Source organism: Meleagris gallopavo, chromosome 5 (assembly GCF_000146605.3).
Source record: "Meleagris gallopavo isolate NT-WF06-2002-E0010 breed Aviagen turkey brand Nicholas breeding stock chromosome 5, Turkey_5.1, whole genome shotgun sequence".
In the NCBI taxonomy this organism is placed as follows: Eukaryota; Metazoa; Chordata; class Aves; order Galliformes; family Phasianidae; genus Meleagris; species Meleagris gallopavo.
In genome coordinates, this window is record NC_015015.2 from 24,397,145 (window position 1) to 24,422,111 (window position 24,967).

At 38.2% G+C, this 24,967-nt stretch overlaps 1 protein-coding gene across 1 annotated transcript; it reads left to right on the top strand.

Annotated features, from left to right (window-relative positions):
* Window positions 1-1,404: 1,404 nt before the first annotated feature.
* Window positions 1,405-24,967, top strand: LOC100545421 (tetratricopeptide repeat protein 17). Its single transcript, XM_010711402.3, has 17 exons — window positions 1,405-1,427; window positions 3,451-3,540; window positions 5,270-5,439; window positions 6,384-6,495; window positions 7,619-7,750; window positions 8,399-8,508; window positions 8,774-8,918; window positions 9,296-9,435; window positions 9,666-9,826; window positions 10,424-10,536; window positions 11,612-11,752; window positions 12,122-12,237; window positions 12,750-12,924; window positions 13,473-13,550; window positions 15,587-15,811; window positions 17,754-17,940; window positions 19,291-24,967. The coding sequence occupies exons 2-17, from the start codon at window positions 3,463-3,465 to the stop codon at window positions 19,329-19,331; spliced, it is 2,124 nt and encodes a 707-aa protein (XP_010709704.1). The 5' UTR covers window positions 1,405-1,427; window positions 3,451-3,462; the 3' UTR covers window positions 19,332-24,967.

The window sequence follows — 24,967 nt, forward strand, 5'->3', positions numbered from 1 at the left end:
TGTGACGTTCTCAAGCATGAGCACCATCATCCTCCAGGCTGATGCCTGGTGAGGACCAGGCCATTGCAATTTTTCTGATTGGTAGGCAGGGTCTCTCTTGTAGTTTTCCATTAAGAACCTGCTTTTCTTTGTGTCATACGGTGTTCCTCTGTAGATCCGGATGCTTTGTGTTTCCTCAGTTAAAAACTGAAGAAAAGTACTGATACATAAAATCATAGAATCACAAGATTGGAAAGGACCTGCAAGATCGTGTAGTGTAACTGCCAATTGCATACAATTCCATACATTGCATTAAATCAGTTTTATGAGCCAACAAGATGATTTGAGCACTTGTATGTGCTGGAGTTTCCTTTGCAAACCTGATATTGTCTGATGTTGCTGCTTAATTTTTTCCCATTCAGGTCGTTCTTCGAAAATGATTGGATCTAAATGGAGTTTTATTTCTGGGAGCCAATAGTGAGTCTCTGATAATTTCTTACAATGGAAATCTTGACATTTCGTTGTCAAAAATAGTGAAATATAGATGTAAGGTTAGGTGCACTACTGAGGTTTTGGTTTTAGAGCTCTTTGTTCTGACACTACATTGGTCTTAAGAAAATAATAGCTGGTAACATTATTTCTTAGTTATTTTCTACTAGGTTGAAATCTTTTGCTATTATTAGAAGGTTCTCATTTCCAGGTGACAAACTGAGGTCAGATCTGAAAGCAAAAATCTGAAGACTAAATAAGAAATTCTTGAGTGCTGCTTAAGCTTCTGAACTTGATAGCATTTCCTGGTGGATGACATAACTTTTGAGTGAATTCAAGGATATTGCTGTTCGGATGCTTTTGTCGCTTTTGTTTCTGCTGCCAGGTATCATTTGATAGGAATGTGGAACCACTCACAGTTGTGGACCTGTCAGTGCTTTTCTGTCAACCTGTGCATGCATGGCTGGTATAGAACCACCCCAAATTCTCACACCCTAATCTCAGAACTAACTCTGATAGGATTGTTTTGTCAAAAACTGAATGGAAACCATTTCTCAATATCATTCTCTTTCTGAACGAATGATCACCTGAGATCATTCAGCTTTCTTAATGAGGTTTTTAAATGGTGATGTCTGTATAACGTTTTGCAAACAGTCACTCCCCAGGTGCAGTTAGTCACTGAAGGCAGAGCTCGTTGTTACCTTTGCTCTCAGCAACTGTAAAGTATCATGAAAGCAGCCTTCAGTAGGCAGGAACAGTCCTCCTATTTTGGAATGTGTAGTTAAGTGCTTAAAACATTAAGGTGTAACTTTGTTTTCTTCGCAGAGCCATACTTCATTTGTTTGGATGTACCACGATAGTTCCTCTAGCAGATGAGCTACAAACCAGTACTTCAGTCATCACAGAAACTCAGTTTTATGAGCAGTCTGTTCAAAGTGAGGTGGAGCCCATAACAGGAAGTAAGAAATACAGCTGTAGGCAAAGTTCTATGGAATTTAGTAATTCAGCTGACAGTGTTTTTTTCAATAGAGTATTTTCTATGCTTCTGGGATCATTGTGGATAATCTATCACCCTTTGGCAACAGTGAAATCCATACTCTCCAGATTCATAGTGTAAAATCTAGCTGGGATCAATTATTACATCATCTGATAGTATAAGCATTAATTCACCAGGGAATAAGATGAGGCATGCCTGAGTATCTGGGCTGTGTAGATAGCCACCCTCCAAAATGTCTACTTGCTAAGGGAAGCAGTTCAGCTTTTGATTTGAAGAGGAATTGAGCCAAAAGTAACATTGCGTAGATTGTTGTTTTATTTTTGAGGTAGAGGGAACACAGACAAATGTTTGTCTTTGCCTAGGGGATACACGTCCTTGCTTAGTAAGGGGCTTTGTAAAGAGGTAGACATAACAGTTAGGAGTCGAGGGAGAGTAGTTCTGAGCTTCTTACTTGACTTGTAGCCAACAGAATCTGGCTCAAGGCTTGATCTGTTGAGAGGTCACTTTAAAGTGAGCTAGCAGTTTGCTGCTGTCCTGCTGGATCTGCACTTCTCTGCAGTAAGAGAGTTCCAGAAACATGCCAAGTTGTTTGGAAAGATGGGGGGGAAAAAAAAAAGTGAGAGCTCAGAGGTTCTGCTGCACATGTGTTTGTGGTAGGCTTTTCCATCCAATTTCAGATAGACTACATAAAGGCAACAAAAAGCAATCGCTTTTGGCACAGAATGTTCCTATTATTTCAGCAAATTAAAAAATAGGAACAGATTATGGCAGGAAGTGATGGGCAGCCCTTGTAGGGGAGGTTTAAGTGCTAACACAGGCGGTGTGTATGTCTTTATGCAGTAGCTGGTTCCATTTTCTGAAAGCTTGAATGGAAGCTGAGCAGACCCATGGATACCTTTCTGTGGATCATCTGCCTTAGCAGAGGTACAATCCTATGAAATGGGATGAACTCATCAACATTCAAAAAAAAACATGTTAAAAATTGGAATTCTTGCTGTCCTCGCCAGCCTTCTTCTGATCCTGTCATCACATATTCCCATCCATTTCCTTTTGTTCGCATATTCATTTGATCTTCCTTGAGCTAATTTTAATTTACTAGTTCGGATAAAGCAGCCAACAGCAGATGATGTCCTGTTGAACTAATGAGCTCCAGAGGTGACACAAGGGACTAACTGTTGTTGCGGTGACAGAATGGGGGATCCAGGACTGAAAGGCTGTGGTGAGACCCACAGAGCATCTTTTCCACTGTTGGGACTTTCCCCTAGCCTGGGCTTGGCAAGGAGACAGGGCTGGGATATTTCAGCTGCGGAATGAAGAGCTGCATCTTACTGAAGCCATTTAGGGACCAGTAAAAGTCAGCATATAACCTCTCTTGTCTGTGACTTATCCGTAATGTCACACTTTATTGAGCTGCCAGTTCCTGTATGTAGTTGTGGAAGCTGTGGCATGGTCTTCTCTAATAGAGTTTTCAATCTTTGTCTGATTACCTTTTGATTTTGTTCATTTACTCCTTAATCCTGAATGCAATAGAACCTTGGAAGACTTAATGCTAGGCCAGTGTGTTAAATTGGTTGTACAGAGGAGTTGACTTGAATCTGAAGTACTTTCTGCCTGTTGAGAGACTTGATGGAGGAATTTTAAAGCTGTAAGAGAAAATAGATTTTTGCAATTGTGTTTAAGGTTACCTAGTACTTCAGCGGTAAGTACTCATAGTGACGTTATTTTGTGAGGGTTTCACTTGCCTCTTGTGCTTAGAACTTGTGCACCTGAATAAACTAGATTTGAAAATAAAGCATGGGTTGAATTGGATTTTCAGATCACAATGCAGTTGAACATACAGCTTAAAAATCTAGGTATATTGTGAATGCTAAGTGAGCAAAAAGCCTCTGAAATAACAAACTGTAGCGGAATGAGCATGAAATCCTATCTTTTCAAATCACTTTCTTTGGGGAATGCCTTACTCAGACTGTTGAACTGTCTTGCAGGTGGATTCACCAATGAACTTGAGGAACCCACATGATTTGGTAATACTAATGAGACAAGAAACAACAGTTAACTACCTCAAAGAGCTGGAGGTAAAGCATAACATTAACCACAAACATTTCTTAAGATACAGATTTTTCTTGTAATGGTGTTAGTGATAGACGCAGACAAGGAACAAAAGTCATTATCAGCACAACTCCAACAAGTGGATAAAGAATTCTTCAGATTTCAAGGTTTTTGTGGCTCAGGTTTGTTGAATTGGTTATCATTATCCTCAGCTGCATCTGTGTGTTTGAACTTGATTTTATTGCTGGCTACTGTTTTCCAGAACTTTTTATGGAAGTGTTCTCTTAGATTTGTTATAGCAACTACTGAGAGTATGTCCTGTGGGCAGTGAGAGTACGCACACAGGAGACTGGAATTTCCTTGTACACCTCTCTGGGCTGGTCAGACCATTTTCCCTGCTCTGTGTAGGACATGTCACCACTGTGACTTTATTTAAAGCCCCTTTAAAGCTTCAGAGTGGCTGAAGTTGGCAGAGACTTCTGGGTCCATCTGGTCCAACCCAGAGCCAACCAGAGCAGGTGCCCAGGTGGCTTCTGAATGTCTCCAAGGACGAGACTCCATGGCTTCTCTGGGCAACCTGTGCTCTGTCACATGCACATCACAGAAGTGCTGCCTGATTATTGTTGAAGTGGATTTTGAAAACACTGTTCTGAAAAGAGCTTCAGTGAACTTTTAAACTGATAACTTTCATGGGAACTAAAACTTAAATGCCTAAAGCTAATAGCACTCAGACTTTGTTTTGGCCAAGCATTCCCTCTTCTTTCTCTTGTGCCAGCTTGCATTTTGTCAGATCAGAGTAACTGGCTACCTAAGAAGTTAAATGAGCACCAGAGATAACCTCAGGCAAGTAGAACAGAGATACAGGAATGAAAAAAAAAGCAGGACTACCCCATATGAGACTACATTCAGCCAGTCTTTCTTATTGAGGTATACTCATCTCTGTGTCATTGGGCATTTTCACTGTGGATGAAAAAGTTACTTTAGGCTGTTTAGGGCATGGGTTGCAGGTTTGTAAATGACTAATGCACAATTTGTGCCATACAAATGACTTTCAGCAAAAATGATTTAAGATTTTGCACAAGATGTCATTAATGTAAATGTGTTGATTATTGCATGTTAATGTGTTAGCAAATATATATGGCTTTAATTAAAAATGCAAAATTTCTTCTCATATAACACATGCAAATTGTGATGTTTAACGGATTTTCAGTTTGCAGATCTGGGTGAGAATTAAGTACAATGTAATGTCCTGGGCAGAGCCTCTACTACTTACAGGAATAAGGTTTCTAAAGTGAAGGGTAGCCCCAAAGGCACACTGTAAGCTGATCTGCAGAAATTATTCCCTGCTATTCCTTTTAGCCTGCTGCCTTAGTTATAGTTTGCATACTGACTGGTTAAGAGTTCATTTGTTTACAGTCTCTGATACTAATTTCGTGAGGTTTTGAAGTTTAAGAGAAGGGATAAAATGTGACAAAATTGATAAGTTGTTAACTACTACTTCATTTTCTGAATGAGCAACAGTGAATTTGAAATCCTATAAGGCTTCTTTCTAGGTACAGCAGGAAAAACAAAGGCATGTTTAAGTTGTATTGTCTCTATTGAAAGTACTCATTTTCTATCTAAATAGAACTTTTTACATATCCTTGAAATTCACTTTGATTTAAGAAAAAAGCTGAATTGTTCACCTGTTCGCTACTGTACGGTTTGCTTTTGTCAATATGCGTTTTTCTATTTTCCTTTTTCTATTTCCAACAGAAACAGTTAGTTGCTCAAAAGATTCATATAGAGGAAAATGAGGACAGGGACACGGGGCTGGAACAAAGGCATAATAAAGAAGACCCGGACTGCATTAAAGCAAAGGTGCCCTTGGGGGACCTAGATCTGTACGATGGCACGTACATCACCTTAGAGAGCAAAGATATCCGGTAATGAGCTGTTTTGTATTTTAAGATCTTTATTGAAAGGAAAAAAAAAATTTCTTGCAATTAAAAAGAAAAATACTTTCACGAGACTGTTCTTTCGATGACAGTTGTTTTATTTTATATTAATGTGAAATAACATTGAAACAACATCTACCTGTAGTTACAAAAAGGAGGCACTGTCTCCCTCGAACTCTGTGGTGTTAGCTGTCACCTGAGACTTCTCGTTGCTTTTCCCAGGCTCCCAGTCAGTGTAACTCTGTAATGATATGAGCAAATGGTTGCTTGAGTGTTGGGGATTTTTTGAGCTAGGTATGCTTCTTGTAGTGGGAACTGTCATAAATTTGTGTGGAAGACCAAGATGTTGAAGCCCGCAGTCAAATTTTTTCCTATGCTTTTAGCAAATAAAGGCTGTATGGGCAGTCTGATATGCAGCTCTGTTTGTATTTTTGCTTCAAAGCTAACTGTTTTGATTTTGTACTTCTGATTTTTTGAACATGAGGTGGGAAAAGATGAATTTTGTCCTCAGATAATTTCATCTGCACCTGTAACTATCTGTTTGTCCTTGTTTGATTGTGAAATTCAGTTTGGGGGGGTGCAGGGCACGTTGAATCTGCATGCATGGTCATTTGCCTGGCATATAAATCATGAATCATACCACCAACACTCATTAATTGTAGCAGTGATAAACTAGGTTGAAGTGGTGCATTTTGGCAACTGTCCAAATGTTGATATCTTCTCTAAAGCAGATATCAATTTATTTATCCTGTGGTGTTGGCATCCTGGGAACTGTAGCGTGGGTAGGCTTCAGAAGTGGTGTAGTGTGTGGAAACACAGCTTTTGTAACAGTAGATGAAATCAGAATACTGTGTCTGTCAATTACATCATTGTATCTCTGAAGGTGTAAGGTATCTTGATGTGGAGTCCACTGTGTTATGTTCTGTCCTCAGGCCTGAAGACTATATAGACACAAAGTCTCCAGTGCCTCCAGACTTGCAGCAGCCAGATTGTACAAAAGTTCTTGATCTTCCATACAGCATTCATGCTTTTCAGCACTTACGGGTAAGTGAGCAAATGGAAATGTGCTATTTTATTTTTTCCTCTATTTGGAAGAGAAACAGTGAAGTCCTAGGGGCAACTGTGAGTCAAGGCTGAAAGGTAATGCAGTTTTTTGAAGGCTGTCTTGGTCTTCTTTAGAATCACGATTTTACTGTGATTGAAGTACTTGATTATAGGAGAATGCTTCTGTCAGATACACATTTGTCTCTTCTTTCTACTGGTCTTATTTTAGAGAATGTTCTTAGGATTTTGTTTTCGTGACATGTTTCATCAGTAAAATGGCAGTTTTTTATGTGCATGTTTAAATGTTTCTATCTTGTGGATTGTTTCAGTTGCAAATTAGAGAGGAAAATGCTGAGCAGGATCATAAAGGTGTATGGAGATTGAGTTGTTTGTATGGCTGTCAACATTTTATAACGTAGCTGACTGTCGCCTTGATATCTGAACTCCAAGCTCTAAGCCAGAGGATGACATAATTGCTCTTTGCTAATACAAAGTTCATCTGCTACAGTATGATCACAGCTGAAGTGTGATGCAAAAGTTGCTGTGGTCAACAAAATTGGTTGAGCAGATTTTTTAACGCAGACCTAGCTTTAGCACTCATCTCGTTATGTTTATTTTATTACTAGTCTCAAAATCAGTTTTTCATCTATGAGTAAGTATTTTCTCATAAAGAAAACAGGAATGGAAGTTTTCTAGTTCTGTCCCTGGGTTTGGTTGTACCTCTTCTATTCAGAAAACAAGAAAACAAGAGAAGAGGGCAGTTCTATAGTGTGTAACCTCACAAACATGAGTTAAGTGCTTCAGTGATGACCAATGACACCGATAGCTACCAAGTAATACGAAGTTACCAGAAGTTAATGCTTATCCTATAGCATTCATCGTGCAAAGACTGCTCTTGGAAGAATTGGTATTAATGACTGCTCGAGTGTTTTCTTATCAATAGTAATATATGGTATTCATCTGGCAAAGGTGACACTATCCTGTGAAGTCACAGAGATCTTCTTATGAGAGGATGATAGGAATGTGGAATAGTAAAACTGGAAATTTTCCTGGAAGTCATGTTCTTGTGTGTATTTCTCAGGAATTTAGTTTCTGTAAAATTAATCTTCATTTTTTCTTTTAGGGTGTCCAGGAAAGAGTTAATCTTTCTGCACCCTTATTACCTAAAGAAGATCCAATCTTCACATACTTATCACGGAGGCTGGGAAGAAGTATAGAGGAAATAGGTCATCGTATTTATGATGGGCTAATGAAGGTATGAAGCTGTAAACTTACAGTATGTTGAAAAAGTGTGCTGGAAAGTACTCAGAGGATTAGATATGCCTAGGACATGCAGTCACATCCAGTACTAGCCTTTCACATATATTCTGGTTTTATGTTTCAGTTACAAAAGGTAGAGTAAAAACATTTTCAGTAAGGTAAGCAGAGACAGGAGAAAGCATTAGCAAACCCAGTAAACAGATACTGTCACCTTTTATGACTCTCTTACTTTTGTGGCCTATAGAGGCCACATTCATTATTCTGTTAGGATATAAGAGCTTTTAAACAAAAATGTGGGTACTTAAAGGTCACACGCTTTTTTTTTTAAATGCCTTCCTGCAAGACACAGGAATTCTGTTCCAACTCCGTGAAGCTGCTGTTGTGTAAAATTCCATCATTGCTTGTTTCGTTTTGAATTTTCACCAGTATAAAATGCAGCAGTTGTGTTTCTTTCATACACCTATGTGCTAGCTCATTCTTCCTGAATATTCACAGACGTTGCCAAATGCCAGCTTTCCAGAGGAAGAGGAAAACTTAGAGCAGATTAATGCTCAGTTTTCCATCCCTTAGTAGTTAAAGCCACGGATGACCTTTTAGTTCATCTTAGTTGATAGTACAGTTCTTGTGTTTCTCTTTACTGCAGAACTCTTCTTCCTGGGTACTTTATAATATGGCTTCTTTTTACTGGCGAATAAAGAATGAACCGTACCAAGTAGTAGAATGTGCCATGCGTGCCCTTCATTTCTCTTCCAGGTGAGAATTGCTGGTGAAGATATTTTTTGTCAGATTGCTTTTCTAGTTGTCCTGATTACTGAGCAGATTTTTAAGAATGAAAGAAATAAACACTGTTAAATATTCTTAGGCATATATATGATTTAGACACTTGATTATTTTTTTTTTTTCAAAATCCATATTTAGTATGTAACTGAAGAATGAGTGTGTTCTTGTGCACAATCCTTACCTAGTCTGACCTTTTAATGGTGGTTGGTTTTTTTGTTTTGTTTTTGTTTTTAATTAGGCAAAATAAAGACATTGCATTGGTAAATTTGGCAAATATTCTGCACCGAGCTCACTTCTCTGCGGATGCTGCTATTGTGGTCCACGCAGCTCTGGATTACAGTGACTTCTTTACCAGCTATTACACTTTGGGAAATATATATGCAGTAAATATCATCTTTACTTTTCAATACCTGGAGAAAAACAATACTTAATCTTTCTGGCCTAACTTGTAATGCTTTAGTCTTTTACAGTGCATTTTGTGCTACACACACTACATGCTTGATGTTTATATTTCTGTTTAAATATTTTCACTCAGAACTCTGTCTTTGCCAAAAGTTTTTATTTGCACTTAGAAGTAAATACAAGGGAAATTTTCCCACAGCCTCACCTTAACAGATAGAGTGGCTTTAATTTCTGCAGGCAGGCCACTCATTACTGCGGATTAAATTTTGAGTTGATGACTTATTTAAAAATCAAGAAAATTGATTAGATATTACAAGATAATAGCTCATTCTCTCTTTGTCTTTCCATCATTCTTCAGATGCTCGGGGAGTACAACCACTCGGTCCTGTGTTACGATCATGCTCTACAGGCCAAGCCGGGGTTTGAGCAAGCTGTGAAAAGGAAGCATGCTGTACTCTGTCAGCAAAAATTAGAGCAAAAACTGGAAGCTCAACATAGGTAACTAAAGCACCATCGTAGTGGAAATGTCTCAATTTATTGTTCTGCTGCATCAATTCTTTACATTTCCAATAGAATAATAGTGGTTTACTTTTTAAATTTCTTAGGCTGCATGATAAAATTAATACTTTAAGCAACCCAGAACAAGGCTGAAAATATACGGTGTTATGGGAAAAGTTGTTATTTGAAAAACATTCAAAGCGAATCTTTTCTACTGTCCAATTTTCAAGATCGCTTCAGCGAACCTTAAATGAATTGAAGGAATATCAGAAGCAGCATGACCATTACCTCAGGCAGCAAGACGTTTTAGACAAATACAAGCTCATCCAGGAGGAACAAATCCTGAGGAACATAATTCATGAGACCCAAATGGCGAAAGAAGCTCAATTAGGTACAACCTTTCAGAGTTCATGCTTATTGTAAGAATGAAGAATTACATGTGTTCAGATTAACCACATAGAATCTTTTGTGTTGGAAAGGGATCTTTAAAGTCCATCAAGTCCAACTCCCCTGCAGTGAGCAGGGACATCTAAAGCTAGATTAGGGTGCTCAGAGTCCTCTGTGGGCAGCCTGCTTCAGTGCCTCACCACCCTTACTGTAAAAAACTTCTTCCTTATGTCTGATCTGAATCTCTCCCCTCTTTTAGTTTGAAACCATTTCCCCTTGTCCTATCACAACAGCTCTGTTGAAGAGTCTGTCCCCTCCTTTTTTATAGATCCCCTAATGTTAATTTCAGGGTGTAACTTCTTTGAATATTTTGGTGGCCCTGAGTTGCTGTTCTGTTTTGCTTACTAAAACTAGTGATCATGGCCTGTTCTCAAAATAAGTACTTTTTGAGTCTTTACAAGATGGAATTCATGATGAGTGGGTTTAAAAAATAAAAATAAAAAATTATTTGGGAGGAAGTGGAGGTTTTTTTTACTGTACACTTCTCATCTCCTCAATAACCTCACTTAGACTGTAGAATAACATGTTCTGTGCTATGCAGGGAACCATCAGATTTGTAGACTGAGCAACCAGCAGCACAGCTTGCACTGCCAGTGGGACCAGCCTGTTCGCTATCACCGTGGAGACATTTTTGAAAATGTGGAATATGTTCAGGTTTGTCTGTGAATTGATACTGCTCTTTTAAGTTGCGTCCCGTTTTCCCCATTAGCAAAATAGTGGAGGTTTTGGGTTGTGGAGTTTCTGAGCTGGTTGGATTTTGGGTTTTTTTGAGGCTCATCAGAAGAGGACGTACCTTTGGAGTTTGTTAATTATAGTGAGAAGTGGCTTAGTCCCCTTTTGAGAGTTTGAAGTATTTAATGCTTGTTTACTTTGCTAGTAGTGCAAGCTGAGATCGGTAGTAGGTTTTAGGAATGTCAAGCTCTTATTAAGTAAGGCTTTGTTTTACTTAAAAAAATAAAATAAAAAAAAGGATTATCATTATTCACTTTTTTTTTTTCTGAAGTTGTCTTTTTCTGGGAGATTTGAGCCACTTCTGTAGTCTCCTCTGCATTTTTAACCTGTATGGAACAGCTAGCTGGATCTTTCTAGGAAGGACGAAGATTACTCACTTGAGAAACTACAGTTTTCTCTCATTTAAATGTACTACTTTCAGGCATGCTAACAGGAGTAAATGTTTAACTTGCTTTCAAAGAGGACAGGAAAGAGGCAAAGATTCCTAAGGACTTCATTTTCTTAATTTTCACTGATATGCTAGCGCTACACGTAAAGATTGTTGTTTAATTTCTTTTGTAATTTGGAATGTGTTGTGGAGTTTCCTGTCATACGGTTTAAGAAAACAGGAATATTTATTTTTAATTATGTTTTCTTCTTGGGTGTTCTTCCTATTTAGCTTATTGAGATGGGCTTTGTAAGCCGTAAGACTTAATAACTCCAACTTGAATTATTGAGATACATGGTGTAGATATGTTTTTGTATATGACCTGCTAGAAATGTTTGCTTGATACATTTTAGCATTTTTTGCTTATTTGCAGTTGTATTTTCATTGTTGACTTTTTTACAATATTAGTATTTTTCTATGGTATGAGTGAATCAAGCTTAAATTTCTGTTTTTTAATGCTACCCAAATTCCAGCTCATTAGTGAAGTTTAACTACGTAAATAGTGGGGTATACATTCCACTTCTTTAGATAGACATCTCTCTTCCTTATGGAATTCTGTTTTGTTTCTAGTTTGGTGAAGACTCTTCGACTTCAAGTATGACATCTCTGAATTTTGATCTTCATACAAACCAAAGTGGCCACAGCCAATCCTTGCAGTCTTCCCCTGTTGCTCGTTCCATCGTTTCAGTGTGGAGTGTAGAATCCAATAGAGTGAGTGAATGGCATAGATTTTGCTCTTTTGCTCTTTCAAAGAGGTGTTGTCCTTGTTTGTATGAAACTTCTTAGCACTTCTTTAACATGCTGAACGTCTCTGTAGTTTGTGTGGACCAGTTTCCAGTCATTTGAAACTCTGCTACAGCACAGACAGAGTTGTTCTACGGCAGCTGAGAAGAAGTCTGCTGTAAGTATAGCAGCGCAGCTAGAAAACTGAGCTGCTGTTCTGGAAAAATTTGGAAAATAGTAGTTTTAAAGATGTCTACTCTTTTGTTCCTCTAGATTATACCTTGTGTTCTTATTTGCTTGTTCATTAAAATATTGAAAATGTTGAGAAAATAATTAAAAAATTCCTTGTCCCTTTAGGACAAACAGCATCTTCTTTGGCCTCAGCGTTCTGAGTGTATGAAATCTTTCCCCAAAATTCCTGATCCAGAAGAGCTGCCAACTTATTTTCTGCCTCCGGAAAATAGGGGATTCAGGCAAGTATTAATTTTATTTTTAAATATCTCTATTTTAGTTTTATAATTTTTGACACTTAATGTCTTAATGAACATTTTCTCTCTGGATAGGGTGGATGCAACTCGTGTTCAACAGCACAAGTGCTTTCAGATCTCTTCCTTTGGCCATCCCAGTGAAGGAGTGATTTTCCTTCACTGTTGTTTTTTCTATAACTGTAACAGACCCAATTTCATGGTGATTGTTCCTTGACATTTTAGTACCAGGTGAATGCATGAAACATCTACAATATTACTAAAAGAATGAGGATTTAAGTGCAGGTATGAACGTAGATTATTCTTTTGGGACAGAGGTAGAAAAACAGCTTAGTTGTGGAATAACCTACAGTGCTTACTATTAAATAGGGGAAAATAAAAGTGTCTGTGCTGCAGTAGCTACTTCCATAGTTCATAATAATTTTATACTGTTCTATTCTCTTAGCACTGCAGTGGTGGTAGGGAAGCTATTGATTCGTCTTGGTTCTCCTTATTGCTAGAGTCCAGTCAATCCTAAATATCCCAAGAGAAGCTGTTGGGCTTGAAGACACCCAGGTACCAGACTGTTCTTCCATTACTGATGCTCGTAACAATGAATCTCTGTACCTACTTGTCAAAGAACTAGACGATAATCTAGATTTGAAAATGAAGATGCCGGATGATCAAGCAAGACAAGTAAGAGAAACATCTCACTGCTTCCCATCTGTTTTAAATTTTTCCTCTTTTTTTGCCTTAGAAGTCTTGTTCAGGAAGTCAGCCATTTCTGATGTTTAAAAGATGACTTGCTTGCTTCCCTTTCTTTTTTGGAAACGTGGAATCAAGTGCTTTCTAATATTGCTGGAGGAAGGGAGAGCTTGTCACTCAGCATAAGGCTATTGCCTGTCCTCTCTTAAATGCTGACCGAAAGCACACAAAGAAAGAAAATTAATTTATTTAAAATTACTGCTTTATTTTGAAACTTCTAAGAGTTACTTGACATGATTCAACTTCTCGGGATTTCTAGTATCTCTTGTATTCTTCCAAGTTGGTAACTTTAAGGTGAAATTACTCCTTCATATTGTTTTTTGTAGGTTGGCTCCTTATGTGATGTGAATATATAATGATTGATTTAGGAATTACTTAGTAAACTAAGTGGAATACTTAGGGAAGTGAGACTTAAATGACCAGTGTAGCTATATTTTGTAAAATTTCATTAAAAAAAAAAAAAAAAATCCTTTGTCCAGATCTTGCATTCTCGAATCAACAATCAAGCTATTACACGGGAGAAAATGGAAGCATTTCTTGATCATGCTATGAAAAAGGTAAGTCAAAATTTGTAGCACAAGATAAACAAGGAATTCTTATTTAAAACTTCTTTCTATACTTACAAAATGGTCAGGTTTGTTTTAGAAGTAAAGATTTGATGTGCCTGTGAGTGAGATGAAACTAGCTTGACAATTCAGGTTTGTAGGAGAAGCTCAAACATATAGCTATTTCCTTTAGCTCAGTATATACCACAGAGCCCCATGGTTACTTGTTCTTTTTGTGACTGCAGGACATTGAGCATCAATGTATTAGCTAATCCTGGCAGACATTTGTTTACATGAACAAAACAGCTTGCACCTACTCCCTTTTCCACCTGTCTGCCTTTTGCTCTTCCTCCTCCTCACTAGCCCCCCAACCCTGTACTCCAAAGGCAACCAACCCACTGTCAGTCTTCTGTCAGGATAATTAGCACTCTGGGGCAGAGCATGTACATCTGTGTAACACCCTGCAGAATGCCACCTCCATCTTGCGTGGGGCCTTTGAATCATCACTGTTCAGCTGACAGGAAGCACCGAGATGGAGGTTGACTCTTTTTGACCTGTCAAGCTGATCTCTCTCAAATTAAGTATCTTTTATAAATTGTGTCAAGGCAGTGTATGTATGTATTGTTTTGAGTCTAAAATCAGTAGTGTTTACTATGTGCATCTGTCTTACCCAGAAGAAGAAAAATCAGCAGTAGGAGTTGATTTGTTATTAGGGTGATCAGAACAATCCTGTGTATGTCTAATGTGTAACTGTTGCAGTGCATAGATATTTTGTTTCTAACTGTAGTATTTGGTTGCCTTCATGCTGAAAGTCTGAGCTTGTTCATTTTTATGCTGATACAGAAACAGTGCTGTGCCCATGCCTATTCTGTTAATGATAAACTCTTATACTGAAGAAGAGCAACAGCTGACATCTTTGTACTGAGAAAGACAAAATGCTAGTAATTTGTTTGGGATTTAGTCAGAGGACATTAAGACCTCTGTATGGAAAGTAGTTCAGTGAGGAGTTTGTGAATAACATGCGAGTAGTGGTATGTATGTGCATTGCAAAATAGAGGCGTTAGGTAATCTTACAATTACTGATTATTATGTAAGGTACTCGTGAGAAAAGGTAATGTATCCTACTGATATCTTCCTATGCATCTTGAACCATGGGAAGAGCCTTTCTGTGTGAGGTGTCTGTAAAATCTCGAGTATCTTTCTGTCAGTTAACTTTTCCAACACATATAACTGGGTAATACTGAAAATACTTACAAAACCAAAATGGAACACTGATGTTTCTAGAGCATTCTATCTGCTCTGTCTGAAAGAAGTTGTTGTGTTGTTTTTTTGTTGTTTTTTTTTAACTCTGCCTACTTGTCAGGATTTTAAAATTTTGCTATTTCTCCTCTAGGATGAGTGTTTGTTTCCTCTGCCATAGGTCAAAGAGGAGGAGGAGGAGTTCAAGGTGTATTTGATGCTTTCTCTGTTATTACACATGCCTTCACTTGTCACTTGCTGTTTTATCTTTAAGCAGCATCTCATGCATGTCATGTTGACATCTACTCGTAAAACATGCAGAGATAACTAAATTTAAGAAAAAACAACTCTGAAACCTTAAATAAAACATCTTGATGTAGGACTTAGGACGTGGAAGCACATCCAACTAGTAGTTGGAAAGTGCTTGACCTTCAAATTGGTAGCATCTTTTCACAGACCCATGTTGATGTAATTTTAAGACTCCAGAGTGGCTCACAAATGTTCTTCTGAAGCAAACTAACCAATATCAGTTGTGTGTTTTAAGGGATTTTGTGGTTACGTTGTAAGATGGTCATACAAGTAAATGGTGTGAGGATCAGGTCCTACTGAATTACAGTGCAGACTGTAAGTTGCATCAGTTCACTAACTTCTCTGCCCTGATAAAACTCAAGCTGTGAACAAAGCAAATTGTAATGTGGTATGTAGTTAGACAGTGTGCAGAGGTGAGGTTTTTACCAGACAGCAGGCACTTCTGTCTCCCTGAAACACCTCTGTGGGTATTTTCATCCTATTCCCTAATTCTCCTGTAGCCTCAAGATCCTCTGTGGCTTGTGCTTAATGAAGCTGGATTGTACTGGCGTGCAGTTGGAAATAGCACCTTTGCTGTCACCTGTTTGCAAAAAGCATTTAATTTGGCTCCACATGAGTATCAGGACATCCCTCTGGTCAATCTTGCTAACCTCTTGATTCATTATGGTCTTCATTTGGATGCCAGCAGGCTCTTGCTTCAGGCTTTGACCATCAATGCCTCTGAGGTAAGACGATGTTTTTTTGTGTTAGTTTAGCAGTAGGTGCCTTTCCATTACTTGATTACTTCTAAATACATGTTATGTAACTGTGCTGACTTACCTGAAGTATGCAGTTTAGCTTCCAGCTTGTGGTTTAGAAGGAATGTTAATTTTTATTTACATTCGTGTTCTAACCGGTTGGTGCTGGTTACTGAGAACATACACATCTGGAACATAATGCTTCCAATATAGATGACACGTTTTTGTTTCCAAAAACCTGCGTCACCAGTGGTTCAAAGGAATCCAATCATGATGTTTTGGGAACTCCGTCATCTTAGAACAACAGCATCATAATCTCCTTTTATCTTGGTTTGAAAAAAGAAACTCTTAAAGCAGCAGATGTGTCATGAAGGTCTTTGACTGCATAGACATCTTTCTCTGCCACTTGTTTTTGCAGTTTTTATTATGTATGATTTTATTTGTTTATTTATTGAGGTGGGACCTGAACTTAGATTGGTGTGTATGCATCTGTGTCACAGCACCTTTTCTTTGGCAAGTGATTTGGTCTGAAATTTGCGATAGTTCTTTAAGAAGTGAAAGCTAGTATTTCCCATGCTTGTGCTTCTGCACTGAGAAAACAGAGGGCTGTAACCCACCAGGCTGTCAGGCACCTAGCACTTAAAGGCAAGAAGTGACATAAGCCTTTCTAATGTAAAGGGATCTGGCCGATGTGAGTTGCAGGTAGGAGTTTAGAAAGGAGTTGTAGAAAAAACTTAAGAGGTATGTCTTGGGAGGATCACTTGAAAGCACAACACTGAAAGTTAACCAAGGATCACACTGCATGGATTAGGGCTTTCCTCAAAAAATGTTTGTGAGTCTTATCTACTACAGTAATGCCTGCTCTTACTTTTTTCAGTCAGTCACAGTCCTATAAAAAATACTGTTTAAAAAATTGGCAGGAAAATCTGTGCTCAAATGAAACTTCCTGGAATATAATGAAAAGTAGATATAAATCAAAATGAATTACAGATGCAGGGAGTTAAGTGTGTGCTCTGTGAGCAAAAATTCATAAAAAAAAAAAAAAATTGGAATGCAGTTGCTCAAGTTGCATGTTTTTCTGAATAATGCTTAATGATAGAAGCTGAGTGTGGCAAATCTGAAGCTGTTGGTCAGTCTCCAGATTTTCGGATAATGAATGTAACATTACTTATAAGGGGAAAACGACTGCTACGTTACAACATTATAGTCATTATTGTAGTGTTATATTAACTATTATATTTTTGTGTGTGATTGTTTTCAGTCAACAAATAAACAAGAAGTAATGTTTCACTTTGTGCCTATGTTTGCTGATTAAATTCTATCCAGTGAAAAGGGTGTTTGTAATCTGTACTTTACCAATAGATGTTATGCAGAGACTTGCCAAAAGCAGAGAGCAAAAATATGAAGTTTTATAAAGAGTTGAAAATAAATGTTCATCTCTAAGCTAGTGTGAAATTGATGTTTTCAGAAGCCCAGTTCTGCTCAAGTAAGTGCTGAATATTATTGACAAATGAAATGCATCTGTCCTTCTAGAGCTGTACTAGAAATTTTGCTGACTTCTAGTAGTTCTAAGATATCTTCAAATGTTTAAGTTTAGCTATTGCTGTTCTGTGCAGTGACCATTATGTTTGTGATGGTTTGTAGATAAATATTTAATGCTTCATCTCAGCGTGTGTTTAACAGCTGTTTTTCATCGTGGAAAGTTGGAATCCAGAACACAACCTTATGTCAGAACAGCTTTTGTTTAGCACAAATACATCAAGCTGTTAGTTCTGTGTTTGAAGAATAGGCAATCTCTATTGAAGAAGTTTTCCAAATTCCTTCCAGGCAAACTGGGGAAGGTGTGGGTTGGCAGGAGTTTTGCCTAGTTAGTTTCCAATTCAGCTGCTAAACATATTTATGCTGAGGTGTGTTGCTCTTTTCTTCATAGCCCCTGACTTTTTTGAGCCTGGGAAATGCCTATCTAGCTCTGAACAACATTAGTGGAGCCCTGCAGGCCTTCAGACATGCGCTAGATTTGACCACCAAGTGTTTGGAGTGTGAAAGCAGCCTGAAAATGATCCGCTGTCTGCAGTTCTACCCTTTTCTCTACAACATCACCTCTTCTGTATGCAGCGGTAAGCAGTTGCTGAAAGATGGACTGTGAGTGAAATACTGTCCATCTGCCATGAGTGGTGCACTTGGAATCCATGTTTACTGTGCTGTTTCTTTTCAAGGATTCTCCTTTTTGCTTTGTAGTGTATTCTCCCCATTAGGACCAAAATTGAGGCGCTGCTTTTAATGGCAAAGTTATGGTCCATTAAGAAATGCTTGAGGATGTCTTCTTAAATATCTAGAGGGCTACCAATGAGTGCAAATTACTTCCTGAGTATGTCAGTAATACCTTAACAGCCTGACTGATAGTTCTTACTGGTAAATGAGGAATGCTTAGAGAAATGTACAGCTGCTTCTGCTCAGGTACTCAGCAGCCCCTTTGTACATCCTTTCAAATTTTACAGTTGGATGGATTTGTTTTGTCAAGCTGAAGAAATTGGCAAAGAGCAACTCTAATTTTCTTATCCTTCCACTGTGTTCAGTCCATTGGATGTCATTTTATAGTGTTCAGTCTTCATGCAATAGACTGAGTCGTGTCAGTATTATTTTGTTTATATGGAGTCTGTGTTCACTGCTTCTAAACTCATAAAAATCTGTAAGAAGAATGTCTTTGAACCCAATCTCTCCCAGTTAAAATACTTTTTAAAAGTTGAGGTACAATGCTTTATTGTTCTTAGTATCTACTTGAATAAAATCCCCCACAAATAGCTTTTGGAGGCAGGTTTTGTTTCTCTAGGTCTCACTAAATATTTTCAGTACCTTCCCTGTTCTTGCACGTAGCTAATATGCTGGTCACAAGCAATCTTAAGCATATTCATAAATGTTCTCAGATCTCTTGCAAATTATCACTAGGGTATCTTCTCCTTCCTTTGTGAATGAACATGTGAGAGTAATGCGTTTGATTTTTAGTATTACTGGGACTTTCTCTGTTGTTTTTATTTGCTGTTGTTGTTCCTTGTTTGTTTGTTGTATTGTTCTGTAATTCTACATCCAGGGGAGAAACATGGAAAAAGCTTTCTTTGATTTATCATCTAGAATTAGGCTGCCTAGATGCAGGCAAGAAGCCTTATATACCTCCTAAATATGGATTATTTCAGTGTAGGTGCTATTCCAGGACTGTGTAATTAGAATAATAATATGTTTTATGGCCTCCTGCATTTTCACTAATTTACAGCATGTCAGTTTTGCAGAAAACTGAGTGCTATTTGGTTAAATGTAGCAATAGGTATGAAAGCACATCTTGAGGGTCTCTTTCTGACTCAAAATTGTAGTATTTAAGTATTCTACTCTTTATTTGTATTTTTGCTTTTTCATGGGACTCCTTCTGTCTTAATATTTCTCTCTCTTTCATTTTTATCTCTAATACCCTTTAGGTCATCTTTTGTCTGGGTGCAAGAAAAACCTGAAAGCGTGAACCTGACAAATAGTGTAAATGTTCTTTGTACTTTCTTCTGCAGAGTGTAAAATAAACACGCTGGCTAATTCAGCCTTGGTGATGATTTGTGGTTTAAATAAAAAAAAATGAGAATTAAATGAAAACGCAGACAAATTTTATTTCCATATGGTTTGGGGAAATATTTTCCCCTGCTCTCTTCCTCTCAACAGACTTGAAAGGAAACTTGACAGGCTATGGGAAAGTTGAAGGTGAGTCTCCAAAACTGATATTTTCCTCCTCCATCTCCTTTGAGAACTAAAGAAGAGCTGTTTTGCAGTACCTGGTCCACTGAAAAAAATCACCCAGAAATGGGAATATCAAGTGTTGTCTCTGGTCTAATAACTTACTTGAGCATTTCTTCAAGATTTTGAAAGGAACGATAATAGTGGGGCTGCCTGTGCTTTAGGCTGCACGCTCTTGCAGCAAATGCTCGGGGGAGTCGGGTGCATGGTGCAGTGAATTGAATATAGGATCAAAATTTTGAATGTATGATCTGGTATTGGGTTGCATTATGTGTTATGGATATTTCATATAAGTGAAATGGGAGTTTTCTGAAGCATGCTGGGACATTTGTTGTTAGTACAGGACTTCAAGTGTGCTGCACTGATGCTGACTTACTGGATGCTTGCTAATATGTTCCTGTCTGCACTGCTGCCTCATGCTGGTTTTTTTCTGTTTCTGTTTTAGACATGTTTGTTTCTCAAATTCAAGTCACTTCACACATGTGAGAGCTCATGCCTTTATGTTCTTTTAGACAAGATCAAAATTCAAGATGTTCAACTTATTAGTAGAATGGTATTCCAGAATGAAGCGTAACATGCTTTAAGCTTTGAGCGTCTCTAGTCTTACTATTTCACTACTTGGTAGGATAGTGCTTTTACAAAAAGCTTTGTGCTACCCTTCTGGAAGTAGAGGCACTGAGAGCATGCTAGGAATTTCTCTTTATATACTATCAAGATCTCCAAGTACTTGTACGTAGTGAGTATGTAAGTTTCTAAAAGCAACGCATACTTGCTCACATTCTGAGCTCTGTGATGTGTTCAGCAGTTGGCTTAGCAACAGTGCTTTGAGTGTGGGCTTAGTGCCCTCTTGTGGTGCAAATACCCCATACCGTATGAAATCATAACTCTTGGTTTATTTCATCTGCTTCATCTTAAAATAGAACACGAGGAAAAAGATATTTCAGCACTTCAGTGTATACATTTTCCTTTATCTCCTAGCACATTAAGTCCTACAAAGTTACTAAGTTCAGACCATCAAGCACATAGACCTGACAAGGGAGAGGCTCACCCAAAAAGAGAATCTCTGCTTAAAATCCCATTTGTTTATTTATGGGCAGATTAAATAACTTAATTAAATCAACATCACAGTTGAAGTCTTCAAATCTTACCTTAATAGCTGCAATTGCTTCAGGTTTACTTATAGCAATTTTGGCTACTCAAACACTAAGCAAAAGCCCCGATATGCCAGGACAAACATACATTTCCTTTACAATACTGTGTGCTAAAACAGAGATGTGAAATACTCATTTTGTACGTTCTTAAGCATTCTTAACTTAAGTCCGGAATCTATGCTAATTGAATAGAATTCTGGAACTAAACACTACTTTTGCTTTCTTTATCTTGCTTGTCATGTCAAGGCGGAATTCTTTAGTTCTCCTGAAACATGTTTAAACTACCATTTAGTGTTAGTACCTTCATTTATTTGAGTACATTAACGGAAGGGATTGGGTCTGTGACCATTTGGTTTTGTGTTGCTCTTGCTCTCACTGCAGTCTTATGGGAAAGTTCATCGGTGCAAAAGGAATGGTCTCCCACAGTAGATTTTTCAAATCAAATCAAGGGAATTCTACTGAGCATGCAGAGTGCATGTTAAAGCTCCTTGAAACACATCATGGCAGATGTTTGTGTTACCACTTAATACCCTGGTAGCTATATACTGGAGAAACTGGGTTCTGTCCTAAACAGGCGCAGTTCTGAAATTACTCTTGAAGTGAAATTCTGCTTGACTTGTTTCCACACCCTCCCGTGCACACAAGTAAGGACGCTGTGTCCAGTGAGCTTCATGGGGATCTGAGAATGGAGCTGGAGTCTTTCTCAAGTATCCCTGGCAACAGAGATAAGGTCATCTGAAAGAGCTGTTGATGCCATCCAGATGGAATCTAGGTCACCTACCTTGAGTTCAGCAGTGCTAAAGGAGTAAGGGAAGGTTACAATGTACTCATGTAGAATGAAGGCATGGCACCTGATGCAGGCAGGTGGGAGACAGAGAAAGAGGGCCACTTTTGGTGAAGGTGTCTGCTACTGTCAGATACACCTCTGACTGGGAGGTCCATACAAAAACCTTATGTGGGATTCTGCTCTATGGCAATAATGAGACCGAGTTCTTGCTTCAGTGTTGTGTGACCATTTCAGCTCTACTAGCACAGCAAGAGAAGAATCAGTTCTTACTGTCTGACTTTGCTGGGGTATACGTGGAATTCATAGAGTATCAGTGCTGTGATCTGGAAGATTTTGAGTAGATATGTTGTTGTCGGAGGATAAGTCTCTTTTCTAAGCTTACAAACTGTTGCATTTAGAAGCATGTTTCTTTCTTTGGGGGCTCTGTGATATTTCTTACTACTTGATTTGGTATCTGCTGTGTAAATTAAAACTTTTCCTGAAAAGTCTTCATCTGACTTCTCTTGAGTCGCTGAAGGAAGTTGAAAGTGAAGGAACTTGCCTTACAGAAGTGTGAAAAGCCATGCTGCTTTGAAACAAATCTTTACTTTCCAATGCTCCAACTGTTTTTGTCTTTAATACTGTGCAGAGAAGTATAGATGTTGATTCTTCGCCTTAAGAATCAAATAATGTAGCACTGTTAAACATGGCTACTACACTGTTTCATATTCTTCGTAGTTCATGCACACTGCTTCCAAGCTACTGCTTGTTGGAAAGCTGTTGTGTACCTTAATGGCTCCTGTAACCACCAGACAATGCGTGCTGTTTTAAGATTGTGTTCCTCAGATGTCCTTCTCTATTGCATTTGTCAAACAAGCTGATGATGTGGGTGAACTTGGTCTACAGCTTCTTTTTATGCTCACATCAAATGATTTCTGTACAGTGTACAAAGTCTGTCTCGCTAGCTTATGTGCTTACTCTACTTATTTGCAGGATAATGGTGTATCCAACAGCTGCTCTTGAAACTCACTAGTGTCACTTTATACCACCTGAATATCTGCAATTCTGTATTCATTCTGTCTTTTCTCAGGACCAGAAGACCACAAACTGGCAGTGGAGGAAAGAGAAAAAAATCATTCTCTCAGCTGCAGGACTAAGGAGATGGGGATAGCATGGTGGAGAGTTCAGTGAGAGCTTATTGATGCAAAACTATTATCACTGAAAGGGAAAGTAGTGTAGTATTAGATTAAATATAGTATGACAATTCCCATTTTTGTCTGCCTTCATAGCACAAATGATTCTTCCTCATATACTATTTGGATCTTTCTGTTACTTCAGCATAATTACATGCTCATGTAATAGGAGAATCGATCATCAGGGGTTAGGATGAAAGAGGAAAGATGCCCTTTCTTGACTGAATCTTTTAAAACTTGATACCTTCATTTTTAGTTTTCACGTGTATTAATGTTTCTCTGCAATGCTCTTGGTGATTTTTTTTTATTTTTTTTTTGTGCTGCTGTCTGCCTTCATCTCCTTTTAGGAGGCTGCATGAACCAGTGGTGATTTCTTGCATGCAGCTAGACCTTTTTTAAAAGCTCCATCAACTACATATGTTTGAAAGGCTTTTTAGGGGCAATGGTAGTTCCCTAACTACATCTCAAGGCAGATGTGTTTGTGTGAACAACTGTGTAGTAAAACTGCATAGACTGAATTAGTGAGTTGGTTAAAGCATATTTGGAAGGAAAAGAGCATGCAGCCTGGCCCCCGTGTATGGGGGAATTGACAAGACATTGTTTAGTCTCATTAACAACTTGCCAGTACCTTGTAGGCTGTATTCACTTGGCTTAAATCTGAGAACTTCTAAAGTGGTGATGTGTACCTTCAGCCTGTAATGAGTCATGTTGAGATTGTCTCAAAGCAGCATGCGATGCCATGTGTTCAGATTAAAATGAGCACTGCATGCTGAGCCATGGAGTGCCAGGCACTTAACTACCCCTGATCTGTCTACTTTATTGATTTGTTTTTCCTTTTAAGGTTGGTTGCCCGATTCATGTGAGAATCTGCTGTGCTCTGATTATCCTCAAAGCTTGAAATCTATCATCCGTTCTGGTTACTAGTGACCAAAACTAGGACAATTCCAGTTTCCCCAGAGGAAGAAATAGAACTTCTTGGATGCAGCAGTTCAGGGGAGGCAGGAAATTCTTCCAAAAATCCCTGTATTTTTGCAGGGCCTGTTTTATTGTTTTGTACAATACTGACATTGGGAGGAGAGTGTTTTCCTCTTGAATCCTAAACTGGTGCAATGGGCAGTATTCTTGTTTAACTTCATTTTCTGCAAGAGTTTTCTGTCTGGATTCTAGAAAAGGCTAATCCAATTTCTGCTTGTTACTCATCGCTCCATCAAAACCAGGATTGATTTTTGTCTATTTCATCTGGAGCAATAACTTTGCTCTTTTTAAGGATTTGTGTAAAATATAACCTGTCAGACAAACAGCTGAATACTTAGAAGCTATCTTAGATTAGTAAGGGGCATGCTTGCCTGGCAAGTCAACACCTTCCTTTGTTATTTGAGTGTGTCTGTGTCTTTGTGCTTTGGTCTTCAGTAAGGAGGAAGATTGTGCAGATATCTGTCCCAAACAAATCTGTAAATTGTTGTGGGTTAGTATTAACCATTAATCTGCTCTGGTTAAGGAGTGTAATGTAGAGAAAAGATGCGCAGATGAACGTAAAATACAACATATCAAAACTATTTTCTTAAAAATGCAAAATCAGATCACTCCAGAAACCTGTTTAAATTCACCATGTAGCGCAAACCTTACAGAATGTGGTAGTTAAATCTACGTGCATAACACCATTATACACCCATCAGGCTTTCCAGTGTCTTGTGGTGAGAAAAGTGGGAAGTTAGCTAACCCCATGACGAGTAACCGCTAGCTGTTCTAGGGTTCATTTTTAAGAGTGGGCTACTCCAGTGTTTAGTCCCTCTTAAGCTTGAGTTCAAAGATGTTGAATTCATAAATAGGGGATCTAGCAGTTGGACTTGAGTTATGCAAAATATTTAATGTTTAGCTTGAGAGGTATATAGGGCTGAACATGGAGAGAAGACAAGAAAAAGAGCAAAACAAACATGATTCAGCGTCTCTGCTTCATGATAACAATACTTAAAATAAGAATTTCCATTGCTTAATCCAAGTCTACTTCAGAAGTGTATTATGTGAAATCAAGGAACCAAATACTGGCCATTGACATGTCGTCACAACATATGTTATGCTATGATCTGTTGTAGGTGGACATTTAATGTTAAGAAATAAGTAAGTAGGTATTTTATATGACATTAGAAAAAAAAATACCCAAGCATGCAGGAGAACTCACTGAGGACAAACCTTAATCTTTGGAATTGATATGTACCTGTTTCTCTTATTTTCTCTCCCCACCTCTCTCTCTCTATCTCTCAAA

What these genes read in the sequence shown, in the direction of transcription:
- LOC100545421 (XM_010711402.3), top strand. Translation starts at nt 3,463, where the DNA reads ATGAACTTGAGGAACCCACATGATTTGGTAATACTAATGAGACAAGAA. An exon ending in TTAGAGAGCAAAGATATCCG is followed by an intron (nt 5,440 to 6,383) that starts GTAATGAGCTGT and finishes TTCTGTCCTCAG; the next exon opens with GCCTGAAGACTATATAGACA. An exon ending in CGGATGATCAAGCAAGACAA is followed by an intron (nt 12,925 to 13,472) that starts GTAAGAGAAACA and finishes TCCTTTGTCCAG; the next exon opens with ATCTTGCATTCTCGAATCAA.